We start from the raw sequence: 19,487 nt of genomic DNA, 5'->3' as shown, positions 1-19,487 counted from the left end.
TCTCCGTCCTCCTCAGCAGCCTCTGCTGCAGCATCAGAACCCGGTGTCTCCTGGATGGATCCATGAAGAAAGACCCCCCCCATCCCCTCCACACGGTCTGTCCCCTCCCGCACCACGATGATGGACCCCCAGCGATTAACAGCGTCGTTGTGATGATGATATTGGGTTATTTCAGCAATCAAATATGAATCATGCATTTGATATTTCTCGCCACTTCGCTTGTCTGCGTCCTCTCGCCTTGGCTCCATCCATCACTGGCTTCATCCGGTGCGTATTGCAACAGCCCGCTGCTGTATTTCTATTCATCTTTTAAATACACGTTTATTTATTTAATCTCCACGCGCACATCTATGGTTACGCCCTATATATTCTTTAATCTTTCGGGAAAAAATGTTTTTAACGGTGCGTCTTATCTTATGTTGGTTAATCTATCCCCCCTTCAGAAAACACAGGGAATTATTCAGTTTAATATGCGGCTCTCCAACGTGATGGTGCATGAAAAATAGCATGACAACAGCATCTTTTGTTCAGACTCTTAAAAGCATCAGTGTCTATTCTGCTTCCCACCTATGGATCATCAGTAACAGTCTTAATTTGTGCATTGCTCATTCATTTTTTATGTTAGTCCATTCCTTGAAATAACATAGTTGTTTTAATGTGTTTTAAATCATCATATTTAAATGTAAATATATGGATCTAAGCTATTTAAAGAATAATTGCATACTTTATTTAGTAGATGGCAGCTTTTATGCACTGTCAGTTAGATTTGTTATTTCTGTGAAAATCTAGTTACCCAACGAGTAGAGGACAAGGTTGAGAGGGGCACAGTGTCAGCAGTGCTGAAGCAACAGGCGACTGCAGCACCTGCTACTGACAACATAACACAGCATGCAGCAGAACACACCATCACCTACCCCTCACGGCTGATCTACTACCTGAATGAGGACTCAGAGAGCACCCACCATGACCTCAACACCCGAGCCAAGAACCAGGCCAAGGCTGACCAAGTAAGCCCCCTCCCAGGCAGGGATGGTGTTTAAACACTCACAAGGCTTTGAGGATTTATTTATTGCTCCAGTTTTGTGCTTTTCTTTAAACTGTATTTAGCCTCAGGAATAGAACGTATCCTTCTTCCCAAATATCGAATGAAAGTATGGGAGAAATTTGATATCTAATAACTGTATAAAACAGGATGAATATATTTGGTCTGTTTGGACATTAAATTTATTTTTTTTCCTCATCTGCAGACCATCCATCTTGCCCAAGCCAGTTTCCAGTTAGAGGCGTTCGGGACCAGATTCGTTCTGGATCTAACATTGAACAAGTAAGAGAAAGTAACTCTTTGTGCCTTGTAGTTCCTTTACCTCTACTAGAGGGATGCTGTGTCATTTCCAGGTTAACAGACCTGCACAAAGTGGTGTTAATTGCATTGGTTTTAAGACCCTTGGTAAGTCTTCCATCTGCAGTAGGATGAAATGCAGAGTAACTCAGAGCAAAACTTGCAACCAAGGCTCCGAAAATGTTGTCATTTAACAAATGCAAAATAACACAGCAGCAACAAACTTAAAAACAATCTCTATTGCATCTGTATTGGCTTTTATATCTACTAATAATAACTTCTCAGAGACTCACGTTATTTCCCTTAGCTGCAGTAGATAACCATATTAGCATCTTCATTTTTGTTGTAATTTTTGCTAGTTGGTCCTGGATATAGCTACTCCCAGACAGGCCAATACCTCCATGATTTTATAACAACTCCCAAATTCAGTTCAAAATTCAAAAATACTTTGAAGTGGTTACTGACATGGGTTGAAGAGATAGGAGGAGGAGACGCTGCACAACTAATAATCTTCTTGCGGGAAAAATGAATAAAAAATTAAATATCTAAAGCCATTCCTATAGAAAAGTCAGGCAGTGTCAGAGTACTCACCTAACCCTTTGTGTCAGAAGTTTACTCTTATACGTTTTCTTCTCAGTATGTTCTACATAGGGAAATTTATAATTTTTTCTTGGCCCATCTCAAACTTAGCTCTAAGCTTCGGACTCAATGACCACTGCAGAGACTGACCCCCCCGCAGAACCACTGTGGCCTCCTTAATGGGAGACGCATTACGTGCAACATAGAAAAAAGTCTTTAATTATTCAGCATTTCAAACTAAGAATATGCTGAAGGCATCAAGTTAGTAGTAAAGACCCAGGAAAGGGAGTATTGTTAGTGCTGCTGGAGGTAAGCATGGCAGCACAGATCCACGAAAATGCTGTTTAACTTTAAAATGCCGTGCACACCAAAATGCTTTTGAATAAAAGGGTGGAGTGTACTTTCTAACATGCTTGAGCAAATGTTGACTGAAAAACATGAAAAAAGAACCATATGTCGTAATTATTTAAGAGACAAGAATTGGTTTATCTTAACTAAAGAGTAGTAGATGGTCATATCATTGGCGATTGGTAGTTAATACATTCAATGTGCAATGTGAGGGTTAGGATGGATTTAGTATTAATTGATTGATTAATGCAGTATAAGATGGAAATACTGCGATTAAAGAAGATGTGATTTAAATTAGCAGGATGCTGGTTCTTCAACTGACAGTTTACAGACATGTTAAAATGGCATAGGGTGCAACAGATCTAAATTCTTTCCAGGAATTCAGTATTAAAGGTATGCCTAAGAAGTCCTAATGGGGTTTAAATCACTGTTGTGATTTAGTATGTTGGAATTGAATTGCTTTGTCAATATTTATATAAAACAACAGTAATTATTGGTTTTTAATTCCTTTATCATTCATATTCAGAAGAAGTGGGTCAATTTAAATTCAGTTGATTATTTGCTTTCTTACTGTAATGTTAAACAACATAAATCCTAAGATTATGAACGTAGTGTGTCAAGTTTCTCTGAAATACCATGAAAGTTGTTATAATAGTATGAATTAATTATAACAGTATTAATATTAATAGGCACTCTGTGGTTAATGGATCTGAAAGAAAGAAAGAAAGAAAGAAAGAAAGAAAGAAAGAAAGAAAGAAAGAAAGAAAGAAAGAAAGAAAGAAAGAAAGAAAGAAAGAAAGAAAGAAAGAAAGAAAGAAAGAAAGAAAGAAAGAAAGAAAGAAAGAAAGAAAGACCCACTCATTTGTGTCATAAACATAAACTTAATATAGTTTCAAGAAAGAATATAAACAGAAAAAGACAAAAATGAAAAACAACCAGAAATGATTACACATGTAACTGTGTAATAAAAGTCTGGTTATACATATTTAGAACCGCGCTTTTTAACCAGATAAATTCATTACCAATTTTTAAAAAAGTGCACCAGTATTATATTACCAAATATATGTCCAAAGATATAAGGTAAAAAAAAAAAAGGAAAAGGCAATAAGAGTAACATTTAGTTCTCATTTATATTTATGATCAATGATTAAGGTCTTAAATTAGCAGATGAATTATCTTAAAAAGATATTGTGACTATTTTTTGTATTTTCTCTTTAAGGTAATGGGTTATGAAGCGTGGATACCCTCTGCAGGATAAAGACCACTAAAGATACTAAAGAAAATAAAACAAACTTCTTCTAACTCTGCGCTATCTATATTTGGTTCAATGGCCTTACAAGCGGCTTAAAATTAATGCTAAAGCTGGTATATAAGTGAACACTATGGAGGTCTACTGAAGTATTTTTGGGGTATATAAGCCCAAAGAATTTTGAAGCTAAAGCATTAAGAACAATCATCAACTTTAGAACTTAAACCTATGCAGAAACTGATTAGTTTTACTTTTCCAATGCAGCTGATATCCCTTCCTATGTTTGGTCAACAGCCATAAAATAAGTAAAGTCAGTTCCTACCTGTGTACCCAAAAGTAGAGATGTGATTTATCAGAGCAGTGTGAGCACATGTAGTCTGAACTCTGTTTACACAACTTCTCTTATTTACTTCAGAACAACAAGATATTTTCTGTGTTCTTCCCAGTGGTGTTGGTTGGAATGATAACAATAGCATAGGCTGTACTGAGGTTAGATGGTGGGAAAGGGCCTTTTCAAAGAAGCCAGTAAAATGAATTGTTTGAACTCGGGTTTGGATTGAAAATATGCAAATAAACCTTCTTGAAAGAACTTTGATTTCTCATCTCATACCTTATATTTGATGTCACCAGAGGCATTTTGTAAAGGGAAGATTTTTTTTCATACATGTGCAGATTGTGTCATCGATTTCCAACATAATAAGGAAAGAATAGAAAAAGTTATAATTTCTCATTGTTCTATGAAGAGTTTGGCTGATTTTACAGCAAAAAAATGCATTAGAAAAAATAACATATTTGTCAGAAATGACAAAGTGCAGAATTCTGCAGTTTTCTGCAGCAGTGTTAGAAATCTGCCTGAGTTTGTGTTTTTTATTTTGGGTCAGAAACTGAGAAGTATAAATGCGGCTTTGCTTTCTTGCGTAAGTATGGTCTGTAATAACATTATCAACTTATTTTTCAGGGAATGTTGTGTGACATCAAGTAACCCACCAGTGGGTTGATAACCAGCTGTTTGTGTGTTGTTTTATTTCTGAGATGGCCTTTTTTTGGTTTGTGAACAGCGGCTTGAATTCTTTGCTGTGTGTTATAGCTGTAATGTTACTGGGCTATATATAGCTGGATCTGCAAAGTGCTAGAGTTTGCTGTTTTTTACCTGCTCATCTCTTGGTGCATCTAGGACAAAAATCTGGGGGGAATTTAATTTAAACTAATTAGTTTCACAGGAACACAATCTTGTTTACCTAGAGGGGTTCCACATCTGAGGATGTGCAGGATGTGAGTGTCTGTGACCTTTCTATAGAACATCCTCTTAATTTAGAGACAGATTCCACTGTTGCAGAAAATGTATTCCAGTATTATGTGCTGCAGGAGAGCTTGATGATTTTATCAGGTGGCATACGTGAGAACCTTGTGTAGTTTCCTGGACCTTACTTTCTGGCTTTTCCCTGCTGCTGCATCATAGCACTCTGTCTGCTCACTGAGGGACCTCCAAGCAGGACTCCCCCTTTTTACATTCTATTTGCACAAATCAAGCAGACATGCTCCTCAAGGTGCCCATGTTCCTGCACTCAGTCCCTTCAAGCTCAACACACACAGGCAAACACCAAGACACCGTCCGTGGCCCCCTCGTCTCGCCTTGCTTCATCTGCTGAGCTAAAAATAGCTCTTGCACTGAGGAATACCTCAGAGATAGCGCTCCTGTCCTGACTTTTCTCTACGCAAAGATGCAGTTCATGCTCTCATACTGCTTAGCTTCAGTCAAACATGTCAGAGCTTTTCCTTTTTCGTCTGACATCTACATAACTTGGATGGGGATGTTGCTGATTTGCAAGGTTTAATCCAGGTGAAAGAATATGACACAAACACAAAAACCCACCCAAAAAAATGCAGTTATGACAAAAACTGCAGTCTTTTGAAGTCAGCTAACTGATAGAGTGCGTGTATCAGTGAGAGCTGCTGACTCAGACAGCAGCAACTGACAGCAGGGCTGTTGTGTTCAAGGTGAAATCCAGAGCCCGGTGATCACTTTTCGCTTTAGGTTTTGTTTCTATCTCAAATTGTGTTTTACTGGTTTCTGTTGGATACAGTTTAGCTTGCTTTCAGTTTCTGACCTTTTTTGTTGTTGTTCGTTGCTTGTGTTGTGCAGGGCAGAGTTAAACCATGAATCATACGCCTCCACCCTTTTAAAATGGAAAGGTTTGAGTAGCCTCTTGCTCAGGTTCCAACAGCAGCCACAACATGTGAGCTAGAGAAAGCATGAAGACAAATGTTTCTACAGGGACTGAGTCACATTTTCCTGATTTAAGGGAACATGTAGGTTAAGAGCGGTTAGTAACTTACCCGCAGTAGATAATTCTTTATTTAGGTTTAACTATTGGATGAAACTAAGATTAACACAGTCCTTATAGTTAAAAAAATCAAATAAAAAATACTAGTTTATGTGAAAATTATTCTGTGAACTCTGCATCCCAGGAGATGAAGGTTGGATATTTTACATAGCCAATTATATTCCTGTGGGAAACATGAACCAGGGGCTAAACATGCAAAAAGAATCTGATCAAAGCAGCTGCATAAATAACTATAAAGACTTAAAGAAAACTAGATTTGATCATTTTAACTTGATGCTGTTTTTTATGATTCTACACTGCCTAGCTTTTATAATTGGTTCCTACTCTGACTGGAAAGGCTGTAAATGTTTTGATCACAATATGTATTTCAAACAGGAATTTGCACTGGTAATAAGTAACTACCTGGTATGAATTAATGTAAAAAAAAATTAGTTAAATCTGTTGGGCTCTTTTTGGCATCAAGACAATTATCCTTATTGCCACATTGCCAGACATGACACTGTAGAAAAAAAAAAAGGAATTAGGCAATATATAAAGCAATGGCCTTATCGAGGTTTGAGTTATCTGAAATAATAGCAGCTATTATTGTTTTACGATGAGTACCAGAAAGGATAAGACCAAACCAAGACTATTAGAAACACTTAGAGTAAACACAAAATCACCCTTACATTTTCTGGTTATTTGAACTCAAATTTATAATTATAGTTACATTTCTATGCGAAAAGAACTGAAAACAGAACACATAAAGCATAACATTGTTATTCAACTTTTGGAGGGCTTTTTTTTTTAACTTTATATAAATCATTTTTTTTTTTGGTAAGGCTTTACATGACTCATTCCTACTTCTTGTTTTAACCTCCTACCTCTTTTTTCCTTTTTCATCTATTTCTTTGTTCGAACTCAAACATGACAACCCTTCAAGAGTTTATAAAATAGTTCCAACATAAAACAGTATTAATTTTTTTTTTAGATTGGAATTTAGACACGGAGAAGAAGAAGAAGTGTGTTTTTGGTCTTGCTTTTGTCCCTGGGGTTAACTAATCTGAATTTATAATAAGATAGTTTCAAATACAATTTTTTTCTTGTTAAAAAGAAAATCTAATTTATTACATTTTCTAATTCAAGTATTTCTTTTGAACAGTGACTTACTGTCTTCGGATTATGTTGAGATCCACTACGAAAATGGAAAACCTGTCCAGTCTAAGGTAATCGTCCTCTTCTTTAAGCCTTCTCTGATCCTGCTTACAAATCACTCACAGACCAGACTAAGATTGTGAAAGAAAGATCTTTAATGTGTCTAAAAATGGAAAAAGAGGTACTGAAAAAAAATTTATGTCAGTGCTGATGTAAGCAGAGATGTTTTTAGTATTTTTTTTTTAGACATTTTAGTAAACAGAGCCAGATAGATAGATGGATGGATGGATGGATGGATGGATGGATGGATGGATGGATGGATGGATGGATGGATGGATGGATGGATGGATGGATGGATGGATGGATGGATGGATGGATGGATGGATGGATGGATGGATGGATAGATAGATAGATAGATAGATAGATAGATAGATAGATAGATAGATAGATAGATAGATAGATAGATAGATACATAGATAGATAGATACATAGATAGATCGATCATTTATTTGTTTTCAGGAATGTGAGGGGGAAGTGGAATGCTTGGTTTCTGTGGCTGCTGATTCAGGTACAGATCTGGGCTGGGCATATTGGAGCTGAATCAGCAGGGTTTCACTCCCCTGCAGCTTTCTGTTTGAGCTCTGGTCACATGATGAGGGAAGGAAAAGGCACTCTGCAGTACCAGTGCAGACTGAGAGCAAACGAAGTGCAAGAGAAAGTAAAAAAAAAAAAAAACCTGAAAGAAAGTAGTATAGAAAAGTAGGAGAGTGTCCGAGCAGCTGAGTCTCAAACAGAGCCAGGGGCTGTTGTGCAGAGTATTAAATCTATGCCTTTATGAGCACAGATTGAGACCCCCTGCAGCAATGCACTGCAAAGAGGGCAATCTGACATCTGCAGCACAATCTGTTACACTTTTAGACTCGTGTGAACATTGAAGAGGTCTTCCTGTGAAGCTGCTTTGTTTTTGGTGATGCATTTGTGCTGTGTTGTTTCTCCTCAGGGCGGGGAGCACTGCTACTACCACGGCCAGGTGAGGGGGTGCAGCCACTCCCATGTGGCCTTATCTACCTGCAATGGTTTGCAGTAAGTGAACAGCACATTTGTGTGCTAAGAATACCTCATATACTTCAGTACGCTTTCCTCTCTCCTGGTTATCGACCAGCCTCTCTTTGACTTTTTTCCACTCTCTCTCTCTCTGTCTCTATCTCCTCTGGCAGCGGGATGTTTGACGATGGAATCCATGCGTATCTAATTGAGCCCTTACACCAGGCCCATTTAATTGTAAGTTAATGCATCTACAGATTGTCAAAATATATCAGAGGTGTCTCTTATCATACCTCTAAAATACACAGACATCACTTTTTGAAGTTTTTAATATTTAAACTCGGGACATTGCAGTGCAGAAGAAGATCTAGATATGTGATGAATATGAAGGATGCTTAGTGAAAAACTAATAATGGTATAAAATCTATAGAAATCCACAGGTTTTACACGGTGGCATGTTTTAACTGCGCCAAGAAGATTATGTTTTCATCGCCATTGGGTTGTCTGTCTCTTTGTGTCTTTTAAAAATAACTTTAAAAGTTATGCACGGATTTTGCTAAAAAACTGTTGTTTTGTGAGTTGCAATAAATCATAACATTTTGGTGATGATCCACATCACCATCTGAATCCAGGATTTTGATACACTTATAAACTTAAGATTGAAAGTCACAACATGTCAACGAAAATTAGCCACTAGGCACTTTAATGTAATTAAAAGACCAAAAATGTTTAAGAAATATGTCCCAAAATTCAGCATGTAGGACACAGACAGAAAAAAAGAATAATAAGAATTCTTGAACATATTAAAAAGTATAAAACTCTCTGAGAAAAAAATTAAATAACAGCAAAAAGTATTGAATGTAAAACTACCTTAAAATGTGAACAAACAAAAAAAATCCTCTGGCTAATTAATCAGAGATGTTCTTCTTCTCTATTTTCCGTTGTGGACCTTTGACATTTTGCTGTTGTTGTTAGTTTCCCAATATCCGTTTTCCTTTAACTTTGAAGGTGTTTTGAAAACAATGTCACCTCCTTCCTTTTGGTTCCTCCTGACTCTTCCTGCCTTTGCTTCCATCCTGCAGGATTCAGCTGCAAGACCTCACAAAATAAAGAGAGCAGCCTCAATTCTATCCGACCATGGTTCAGAAGAGCTGGGTAAAGTAGACATTTGTCATCTCACATAGCTTGCCCATCAGCCCTCCACCCATAACCAGCACCACACCCTCCACCCTGACTGTTGCTTAGCGCAGTGAAGAAAGATGAGAAATGCTTCTTCTGGGAAAGCACCCCCTTAAAAGCCCAACCCCGCTGGCCAGAATAAACAACTCAAGCCTACATGGTTACAAATATTTCACATGTTTACGATGGGCTGTAACTGTTTGCTTGTGTGCTTGCAGTGGATGAAGATGAGGAGGATCTCTTTTCGGAGCTAAATGAATTATCCTGGCTGAGGCGCAGAAAAAAACGAGCAGTGAGTCTCTCTGAAGGGATGCAACCCTTTTAGACGGCCGTCTCTGGTGTTTACAGTCATGAATTTAAATTAGCCTCTGCACGGTTAAACATGCGGTGGCAAACCACCTCAGATTATATGTTTTCATTTGCCTTGTAATTGTTTGTTTTGTTTTGCAGATGCCTCGTAACATCTTTGAGGAGATGAAGTATTTGGAAATCATGATTGTCAGTGACCACAGTATGGTATGAGGTTTTACTGAAAGCTTTTGTGTAAAGTCAATGCTTTGGCTTCTCAATTTTTTTTCATGTTGCTCTTAAACTTCTGTTGCACAATAAAAGACACAAGTTTAGTCTTTTAAAGCTATATTATGTCATAAATTCCTTTAACCTCCATGTTCTAGTCTTTATGCTTAAATATTACATTCTTATGTTGGAGGTTGGAAATCCTCTGTTTGAGGCTGGACCTGCTTTTGTAGATTTCATAGATGCGTTATCTTCTCTACTTGCCTAAACTAGAAAATCTTCACTTATGAAATTATACATTTTCATGTCAGGAGAAGAGAAATAGAAAGAAAATGAACCATCTGAAAGGAAGCAACGGACACTCCAACCATGTGAAACTGATGTTAGTTCTCTCAAAAGAAAACAATGTTTTGGCCTTAAGATGTAATTTCAAGCTAATTCTTCACATGTGGTGTTTGAAATGGAAATCAAAGTATGGAATCCAAAAGAGAGGAAGAACAGAGTTGCTGCTGTTGCTAATTAGCATTAGTAAGTGTTCAGAAAAATGTTTAGAGAAGCTGTTATTGATTTGATTAAGAACATTGAAGTTGTGTTGTAACACCTGAAAGTGTTAGTTTTTAGAAAAAACACGGCAAAAAAAAACTAATATCGGCCAAAATTTGAATCAACATGTCACTTTTTTCTAAAGAAATCACTGATCAGCTATAAAAATGCAATCCTTGCACAATATTATATGGACATAAATTCTGTTTATCATCAGAAAAAATGAAGCAAGAGTGCATGCTTTGTGTTTAAATTTAACATTAAAGCAGCTTTATTTGATGACTTAGGGCAAAAACTTTGGGGCGTGCATGACTTACATAGATATTTATCTTCATTGTTCCAGAGTGGGGAAAAAAAAAGCAAAAAACTTCATAAAAACACACAGCTACACACACAAAACTGGATAATATAGGAACAAGAACAAAAATGAAACCATTTAAAATAGACTTCGTAGTAGAGGGGGAAAAACACGTTATTGTTATAAAAAAAAACTCAGATTAAATGAAAAATGTTCAAGAGAATAAAACACTAGTCTATGTAAAGGAAAAAGAAAGAACTATGTCAATAAGATAATCAGAGAAAATAGTCACAGAGCAGATGATGAAATTGTGCAAATAAAGGCTCTAATGTACAAAAACACTTTCTGAACTGATAAAAACGGAAAAGGCTTGGGCAAATGCCTTCATGCATAAAAAAAAACCAACAAAAAAACAAAGCAAATTCCCATTTGCGGGGCACAGTGGTGTTAATATCATCTACGTTGCACATTGACTCGATGGAACCATTCTGAAACAAGACCATCAAATACTTAAGCAATCATTGGAAGATAAAGTTAAGTTTTTAGTTAGGGTTAAACCTTATTCTTGTACTCGTCATCCTCCGATTATCTGGAACGGAGTCAGTGTCTGCGTTACAGCGGCAGCCGCACCAATCTCCTTCCCCCCTCACATGTGAACAGGACTCCAAATACTTGAACTCCTCCATCTGTGGCTGAAACTTTTCTCTAACCAGAAGGGGACAAGTCACATTTTTTCCAGTTAACAACCATGACCTCCAACTTTGAGGAGCTGATTTTCATCCTTGCTGCCTCACATATAGAAATCCTGTCCATATGGGTATGAACAAGACCGTTGACAGAAAGCAGCCCTGCTGGAGTCCAACATGCCCTGGAAACAAGTCCAACTTTATACCGGTGTTTTGTCAGATCAGCATACCCCATCAGGCCAGCATACCCATAGACATTTTATCGCTTAGTTTATCGTTTTAGTTTAACTTCATTTATCCCTTTAGTTTTATACAAAAAATACTCTTTAAACTACCTCGACGGGCGTGTATCCCTTTAATCATGTACAAAAAACACTTACTTACTTTTTGGCATTTTTGAAGCATATGGCAATATGACTTTAAATTGTTTCTTTTGTCCATGACTAAAGGGATACAGGCCCGTTGAGGTAGTTTAAGTTTATTTTTCGTATATAACTAAAGAAATAAACGGGACTAGAATTCGTGTATGCAAATCTGACGTCTTGTGCATGCGTATTGACTATGCTGGTCTGATGGGGTATGCTGAGCTGACAGAACACTGGCTCCTGCTGGATAGCCCCTAGTAAAGACCCCCTGCCTGCTCTATTGGAGCACCACCCATAGCGCTACTTGAGGGCCACAGTCTAATAGGACTAAAAGTAGATGTTAAATTGCAGCTTTAAAGTTCCAGGCCTCTACATCTGTTTTTTGTCTGCTTTTTTTATTATTGGCAAACCCAATTAAGAAAGAAAATTCAACCGAACTTAAGATTTTATGGTTTAAAATGGCCTTTTGTAGGGTTTGTTTATTCTTCATACCAGAGGCGTGCACAGACATTTTGGGGGGCAGGTGCTCAGGAGGGGGGGAGGGCACTTTTTAGCGCACGTGGAACACTTAATTATAAAAAAAATACACGCATGTTTAATGAAATTTGACTTTTATTTGTAACATTCTCTAAACGTGACTTTTCAATGAAAAAAAGTCACACCACCAACAGAACAGACTAAAGCTCATCTTTCTTTTTCTTTCATCTGGCTCATCTCCCCGTTTTCCCTCATCCATCTGTTCTCCCTCACCCATCTGTTCTCCCTCATCCTGGTCTTTGTCTGTCTCTGTGTCTTCCCTGAACTCTTCCTCATCTCCTGTCCTGGTAGATGTTGATGGTATAGAGCTTCCCTGCTGTGACTGGCTACAATATAATAATAATAACCATCATGACAATAATAATAATAATAATAATAATAATAATAATAATAATAATAATAATAATAATAATAATAATAATAATAATAATAGCTTTAACAAATATGCCACATTAGTTTAAATAATGGGCTATTAGGGCAACATGACTGGAAGTCTTGTCACGTGGATATGACTTATGGTAGCCTACAAAATAATAGCTATTTTAATACCTGCTTCACAAACCACTTAAAAATAAAATGTGAACAGCTTTTAAGAATTTTCAATACGATTAACCCTCCTTTCTTGGCCTTGTACTGCAATTACTAAATCAATATGCAATTAAGACAGTAAAGAGACCAAAATGTGTTAATTTATGTTGCCTAACAAAACCTATACAACAGAATTCTGAGATTAAAGTCAGCATTCTGACTTTTTTACCATACTAAACTGAAATAAAATTTAAAAATCAGTTAACTTTTTTTTTTTTTTCAGTGGCCCTAATCCTGTTCCGTATTTGCAATTGCAAGCTCTACCAAAATTATTTGTAGCCTATGTGGTCGTCCTCACGTTATCTGTCATTGACTTGGGCTACAGTGTAAAACTTTCAGAATCAGGTTTATTGCCATTGTTAGTGAAGGAGTTCACAAACTAGGAATTTTTTGTTGTACAATCGTGCAACATAAAACATATAATATGGAATAGGTAAATAAAATTATAAAAATATCTAAAAACTGTGGGTATACGTCATGCAATAAAATAGACTAATATATACACTTAAGATACAAATATGGATATAAAATATAAAAAGTAAAATAGCATCTTACAAGGAGACGACTAGTTTATCAGGTGACCAGTCGGCAAAATGCTTGTTTGGTGCTGCTGAATGAGACATTTTAATGCACTACAAAATGATTTGCTTGATCTGTATATTACCTGGCTAATGGGGCACGGGAGAAGCAGCCTGTCAGCGACCGTTCCTGCTATCTGAAGACGCTACTGAACTGCTATGATGCTGCGCATCTGGCATGCCCTGCGGGCGACCGCGCGAGGTCACGTGACAAAGGAAGCGAGAGAGGGTCGTTTGTGCGCAAGTAGGTGGCTCATTTCGGGGCATTGTTTCAGTCGTTTTTAATGGCTCAGGTTTTCAAAAGATCATTTCAAAACCGACCTCAGTAAAATCTTATTAATATTAATAATAATAATAAAAAAAACGAGTTTCAAAAGGGCATTTTCTTTGATAAAGGGCAAACTTCCTAGTGCTTTAGCACCACCTAGTGTCTATGTGTGCACGCCCCTGCTTCATACATATTGTTGGACGTAGCACTCTTTGTTAAGGGGCCCCAAAAACTGAGCAACGGGAGAAAGAGACGAATTTGTACTGAAGCCACTCAAGGTCAGATTCAAGATGGCTGCCCCATATTGGCTTGTGTTACTAATGGCGGTTAGCTTTACAACTATTGGTAGATCCATATGGTGTTGCAACCTCTAACTATATTCATTGCAATGCGTATAGGTGAAAAATAATCCAGCTGTGAAAAGCTCTAAGGTTACAGTGCAGGAAACATTTAATTCAATTAAAAAACAAATTAAAATGAACGCAATGACATTTTTAGAGTGCATTCAAAGCTCGTAAATAAATAAAACTTGCAATAAATCAGCCTGTTCCCCATCCCGCTGACATTTCACATGCTTTAAAACAAAGCAGTAATCCTTATTGACCTGAGACAGGAAATGTTCATGAGGATTAAATGTCAGGAAATGCCCTGCATCCCTTCATTAATATTTCAAGCTGTGTTTTTTGTCCCCCACAAGGGGGAGCGTTGTCTCTCAAACCATGTGTCTCACTGTCTCTGGAACCCAATGTCTCTGTTTTTCTGTCTCTGCAGTATAAAAGACACAAAAACAGGCAGCACACAAGAAATTTCGCAAAATCAGTGGTGAATCTTGTTGATGGTGTAAGTACGTTTTCTAGTTACTGTGCCACAAATATATTGCATCGAATTTGGAGCTTTGATCACAGCCAAGATTATGTTTTATCAACATTTTCTCCCCTCCTCTCAATGTGATACATCCAATCTCACCCCTGCTGTTGTTTCTCTTCTCTCTCCCCCTGTCTCTCTTTCTTTTTTTGCTTCCATTCATGCCACACTTCAATGACAGATCTTCAAAGACCAGCTACACACTCGTGTGGTGCTTGTTGCTTTGGAGATCTGGACGGACAAGGATCAGATCCCCATAGGTGTGATGCCGCTGGAAATGCTGAGAGATTTTTCCAAGTATCGCCAGCAGAGCATCAAGATGCACGCTGATTCTGTCCAGCTCCTCTCGTAAGATTTTACCGACACTGAACTGAATGGGTTTCCTTTTTTTATTGTAATTTGCTTTGCTAATAGAGCAGACGGAAGCTATCCATGTAAAGTTTTATCTCACGTTTTTTTCTTTTTTGCCATCAATCCTTCTTGCAGAAATGTGACCTTCCACTACAGAAGGAGCAATGCCGCATATTTTGGTGGCATGTGCTCCGTGAGCCGTGGAGTGGGAGTCAACGAGGTCAGAATCACCCTAACATGGCCACTGACACTGCATCATCTCCATTCACCGCTTTGCAAAAAGAATCCATACCCTTTAAACTCTTTTATAAACTGGATTTTGCTGAGAATTTAAAGAAGTCCCATAAATAGTCCCATAAATAGCCACAGTAGAATTAGCACCATATACTAAAAATGAGCAATAAATAATTCAGCACAGGCTCAAATGTAATAAACGTTCAGATAAATTCAGATGGTTATTTCAATGTTGGTTTGATTGATGCAAACATTTCTTCTTAGTAAGTAAACAGCTGCAAAGTCCTCCTTGAGTCGTACTGTAGGAAGCACATTGTGGTATGACCTTAATTTTGATTCAGACCTTAACTGGACCGTTCTAGCTTATGAATATCCTTTCTAAACCTAGGGAGCCCAACTCCAGTACTCGGGAGTCTTTATCAACACTTCTAACACACTGGAATTTGTTTAATTCAGGTGTACTGATGAAGGGATGCATCTTAAAGTTGCAGAATAGGAGCTTATTAAAACTAGAGTCGAGGACAGCTGCTCTAAACAGACCCATTGTCTTTCTGGTTGTCATTTGAGTAGTGGGAGGTAAAACCTTTGGGGTATTTTAAAGTTTTTTGCATCCCCTAAATGGTTTTCCTTTCTAGAATACTCTATATTTAGCTTTCCTGGTCCTGTAGAATAAAAGTATCACCACAGCATACCGCTGCAGATTACAGATTTTTATTTCTAAAACACCATAACACATCCATCACCTTCCTTCCTCCTTACAAATACATGCTACCTTGTTTTGTTCCATGAATAACATGTTGTATATGATGCTACCTCCACAGTATGGCACCACCTGGGCCATGGTCGTGTCTCTGTCTCAGAGCCTGGCACAGAACCTGGGCATCCAGTGGGACCCTGCATCCAAGAGAAGTATACATGAAACACATTTTGTTTATTTACCACATGTATAACTGAGGTACGAACGACAGGCTTAAGAGAACAGACTTTCTCTTCTGCATTTAATGTGTAAACTATTAGATGTTGGCCATTTAGGTTCTTAGTCCCCAGTAAATGTCGGATAAGAGGGCAGTCGGGCATCTCTACGCTTCTGCAGATGTTTCCTCTCCTTTGAGAAGCCTGCCGGGTTAAATTCTCATCTGCCACATACCTGTACAAACCTTTAAAGCGTTGCCATCCCTCCTAGGTCCCTTCATCTTCCTTTTCTCTAATTTCCTGCAAAGAATGAGGAGGATTATTTATTATTCATGCTATTTTACCAGCAATACGGTTGATCAGTCAGCATTGTAAAAACGTTTTCTACAATGTAGAAGCCTCATGGCATACAAAAGCACTGCTGTTTTCCTGTTTTTTGTAGCCATTATAGTTTAAGTTTTTGTAGTTTATATATACGGTTCATTTGTTTGTAAAAGACAATGTATAAACTACTCTATTAATGGTATAATACAGCTTTAAATTGTAAGATGCAAAAAAGGAAAGACAGACTGACTTTGATGATTTAAAAACCCGATGTCGGAAACCGAATGTCTTTGGATTCTAAACCTCTACTTTGTGATGTTTCTATTCCAATAAAATATTGTTCTGCTTTTTAGAAGACTGCGGATGTGCAGGCTCATGGAGCGGCTGCATAATGGAGGACACTGGGTAATCTCCAACACACACACACACACACACACACACACACACACACACACACACACACACACACACACACACACAGCCTTTGTTTTCATGACTTTCGCAGACATTTCATTGACATACCTAAAAATTCATATGGCCTAACCCTAACAGACAGACAGACCCTAACCCTAACTATTAGCAACATATACCTAACCCCAACTCAAAGAAGAAAACTTTACCATTTGGAGACCCGTTGAATGTCCCCATTTTGACCACTTTAGACCTGTAGGTCCTCACAATGGGGGATATTTCACAATACACTTCCCCTAGTTGTAGCTCAAACAAAAACACACACACGCACATCCAAAAGACAGAGGAGGATGAAACCATAGCAGTTTCTTTACGCATGTGCACTCAGGGATGCAGTAATCTAAAGTCTTGTGATCTGTTGGGGTTTTCAGTTTTTAAGTTTCAATAGACTTTGTAAATTGGAGTGTTTTAAGTGCAGGATCTAGCATAAAATCCTTAGATTGTTTGTTTAGTTCTAAACAAAGCAATGTTTACTTACCATAAGTAAGTACCTAACTTTGTTACATTTTCCTGATGTTTCTTTTTCCTCTTTTTTTATTCCAGAATTCAATCAATACTTTGTGTGATACATAAAAATGTTTGTATTTAATGAATATTTGCTTATTTTTAAAGTAAATAGTCATGTCCCTGTTTCGGTTTAAAGCCTCAGTAGAAAATGTATAGAAACAGGGCAGTTGCATGCGTTTGTAAACCAAATAGTCAAATGATAACCAAAACACGTGCAGGCAGTGGCTCAATGGTAAATAAACAGAGTGAATCTACAACGAGCAGCATGAATGATCATTAGGCTTCACATAAACAGTTCTGCTAGTAATCAGGAAACTAGATCATTATGACAAATAAGACGATTTATTTTCCAAGCCTTGGTGCAAAGAGAGTAAAAAAAGGAATAAAACCTAAGCAAGCTTTAAACAATAATTACTGCATTGCTTCTTTTTCCTCCAAACATACCAATAGTCTTTATCGTCAAATGATTACATTTTAGTTTCACCCAATTATGCTATAAAAAACTAAGACCTTAGTTCCTGTTTTTTGAATTTGCCTTTGAAGTAGCATACTGTAGGTTAAATTTTCCCTTAAGGATTAACCAGGCTTGTTGAAGTCCCTCTCCCCATAGCCTCCTGTTTACTTTAGATTCTCAGGGATACATTCAAAGAGAATTTCCTTTTCTGTCTTATTTTAAAATAAAATATCTATAGTTTGTTTTGATATTGCGTGGTCTCAAATCAGGAGGTGTTAGTTGGATGCAGCCCCTGTTATGAATCTAACATTGGGATGCAAAACAATTCAAATAAAAGGTGAAAGGTTTGGATCCCCATTACAATAACACACTGAAAACACATTAGTAAACTACAGGAAGCCTTTTAACTCTTTGGCTGGACTTTAGAAAATGATGAAAGTGATGATTTTTCCACCTGCAGGGTTCAACATCCACAGAGGTTCTCCAAATGCAGCATCTCTGACTACAGGGAGTTCCTTTTAAAAGGCGGAGGCTCGTGTCTATTTAACAGACCAACAAAGGTTAGCTGGAAACGCTTTCTCCTCTATCCACACTTGTCCCAGCTGCCATGCTAGCTTCATTCTGTCTCTCTTTGCTCTGGCAGCTGTTTGACGTTGCACATTGTGGAAACGGATATGTAGAGGTGGGAGAGGAGTGTGACTGTGGACTAAGATCGGTAATTTTTTCTTCTTACTGCATTCCAACTTTTTAAGTTTATCTTGTTTGGTCAGAGGAGTGAGACTTTTATTTTTTTGTATTTTGATATGAGGACTGTCACAAGGGCTGCTGCAAGAAGTGTTCTCTTGCAAATGGGGCTCAGTGCAGCGATGGACCTTGCTGCAATGTTACATGTCTGGTATGATTGGTATCAAAACACCGTCTGGGTTTCATTTGACAAAAAAAAAAAATTATAATTTTTGTTTGCATTTTTCCAGCTTTACCCGCGTGGCTATAGCTGCCGGGAAGCTGTGAACGACTGTGACATCTCAGAGACCTGCACTGGAGACTCTGGACAGGTGTTTCCTATTTTTATTTCCTTTTAGTTTATTCATGTTTAAGTTTTAAATGTTTCTTTTTTATTGGTAAGTTGAGGAGGAGTATTAAGAAGCTGTGCTCTGTTTACGACTTTGCAGTGTCCCGCTAACCTACATAAACAAGATGGTTACATGTGTCAGGTGAACCAGGTATGAAACTGACTTTTTGTTATTTTGTGAAGCAAGAGCATAAAATTTGAAGATGCTAAATTATTTTTTCTTTTGCTGTTGAAGGGTCGTTGTTACAGTGGGGAATGCAAAACAAGAGAAAACCAGTGTAAATACATCTGGGGATCAAGTAAGACTGTGTTCATCCCTGGTGATCCTGTCGAAGGTCCACAAAAGAGACGTTTCCCATTTGTTATGTTCGCTTATTGCTCTTGATTTCAGAGGCTGGAGGTTCAGAGAAGTTTTGCTATGAGAAGCTTAACACAGAGGGGACGGAAAAAGGCAACTGTGGAAAAGATGGAGACCGATGGATCCAGTGTAGCAAGCAGTAAGTTACAAATCCTACAGCCTGTAAACTCAAATCGTAGGCAGCTTAGTAGCATCTTTCAAGTCAAAATTGAGCAATGCATTTTAATATCATTTAAAATGAAATTTATTTCACTTTAAAACGTATCGTCAATGGGACATTGAACCCACTATGTGGGTTTATTACACACGCGGTGGGTTGAATGTCCCAATTTTAATCATTCTTA

The 19,487-nt window shown here is 37.7% G+C and overlaps 1 protein-coding gene across 9 annotated transcripts in view; it reads left to right on the top strand.

Moving 5' to 3' along the window:
- The window catches only part of LOC119780253 (disintegrin and metalloproteinase domain-containing protein 23), a 40,932-nt gene continuing 21,445 nt past the window's right edge, over positions 1-19,487 (top strand). For 7 of the 9 annotated variants that reach the window (XM_038280223.1, XM_038280222.1, XM_038280218.1 and 4 more), the window contains exons 1-21: positions 2-267; positions 790-1,007; positions 1,248-1,324; positions 7,002-7,065; positions 7,995-8,077; positions 8,212-8,275; positions 9,121-9,193; positions 9,436-9,509; positions 9,668-9,733; positions 14,368-14,436; positions 14,642-14,808; positions 14,947-15,031; positions 15,867-15,954; positions 16,635-16,686; positions 18,174-18,273; positions 18,357-18,428; positions 18,522-18,608; positions 18,688-18,768; positions 18,886-18,936; positions 19,021-19,084; positions 19,177-19,282. In XM_038280223.1, coding sequence (XP_038136151.1) covers positions 192-267; positions 790-1,007; positions 1,248-1,324; positions 7,002-7,065; positions 7,995-8,077; positions 8,212-8,275; positions 9,121-9,193; positions 9,436-9,509; positions 9,668-9,733; positions 14,368-14,436; positions 14,642-14,808; positions 14,947-15,031; positions 15,867-15,954; positions 16,635-16,686; positions 18,174-18,273; positions 18,357-18,428; positions 18,522-18,608; positions 18,688-18,768; positions 18,886-18,936; positions 19,021-19,084; positions 19,177-19,282 — 1,817 coding nt within the window. In that variant the 5' untranslated portion in view covers positions 2-191. Of the gene's footprint in view, positions 268-789; positions 1,008-1,247; positions 1,325-7,001; positions 7,066-7,994; positions 8,078-8,211; positions 8,276-9,120; positions 9,194-9,435; positions 9,510-9,667; positions 9,734-14,367; positions 14,437-14,641; positions 14,809-14,946; positions 15,032-15,866; positions 15,955-16,634; positions 16,687-18,173; positions 18,274-18,356; positions 18,429-18,521; positions 18,609-18,687; positions 18,769-18,885; positions 18,937-19,020; positions 19,085-19,176; positions 19,283-19,487 lie in introns of all 9 variants that reach the window. The other 2 variants (XM_038280216.1, XM_038280215.1) reach the window with 1 other exon arrangement.

Source organism: Cyprinodon tularosa, unplaced genomic scaffold (assembly GCF_016077235.1).
Source record: "Cyprinodon tularosa strain WSP-4 unplaced genomic scaffold, ASM1607723v1 ctg158, whole genome shotgun sequence".
NCBI classification, from domain to species: Eukaryota; Metazoa; Chordata; class Actinopteri; order Cyprinodontiformes; family Cyprinodontidae; genus Cyprinodon; species Cyprinodon tularosa.
Note: the sequence above shows the minus strand (reverse complement) of the source record. Positions and strands in the feature narration are given on the sequence as shown.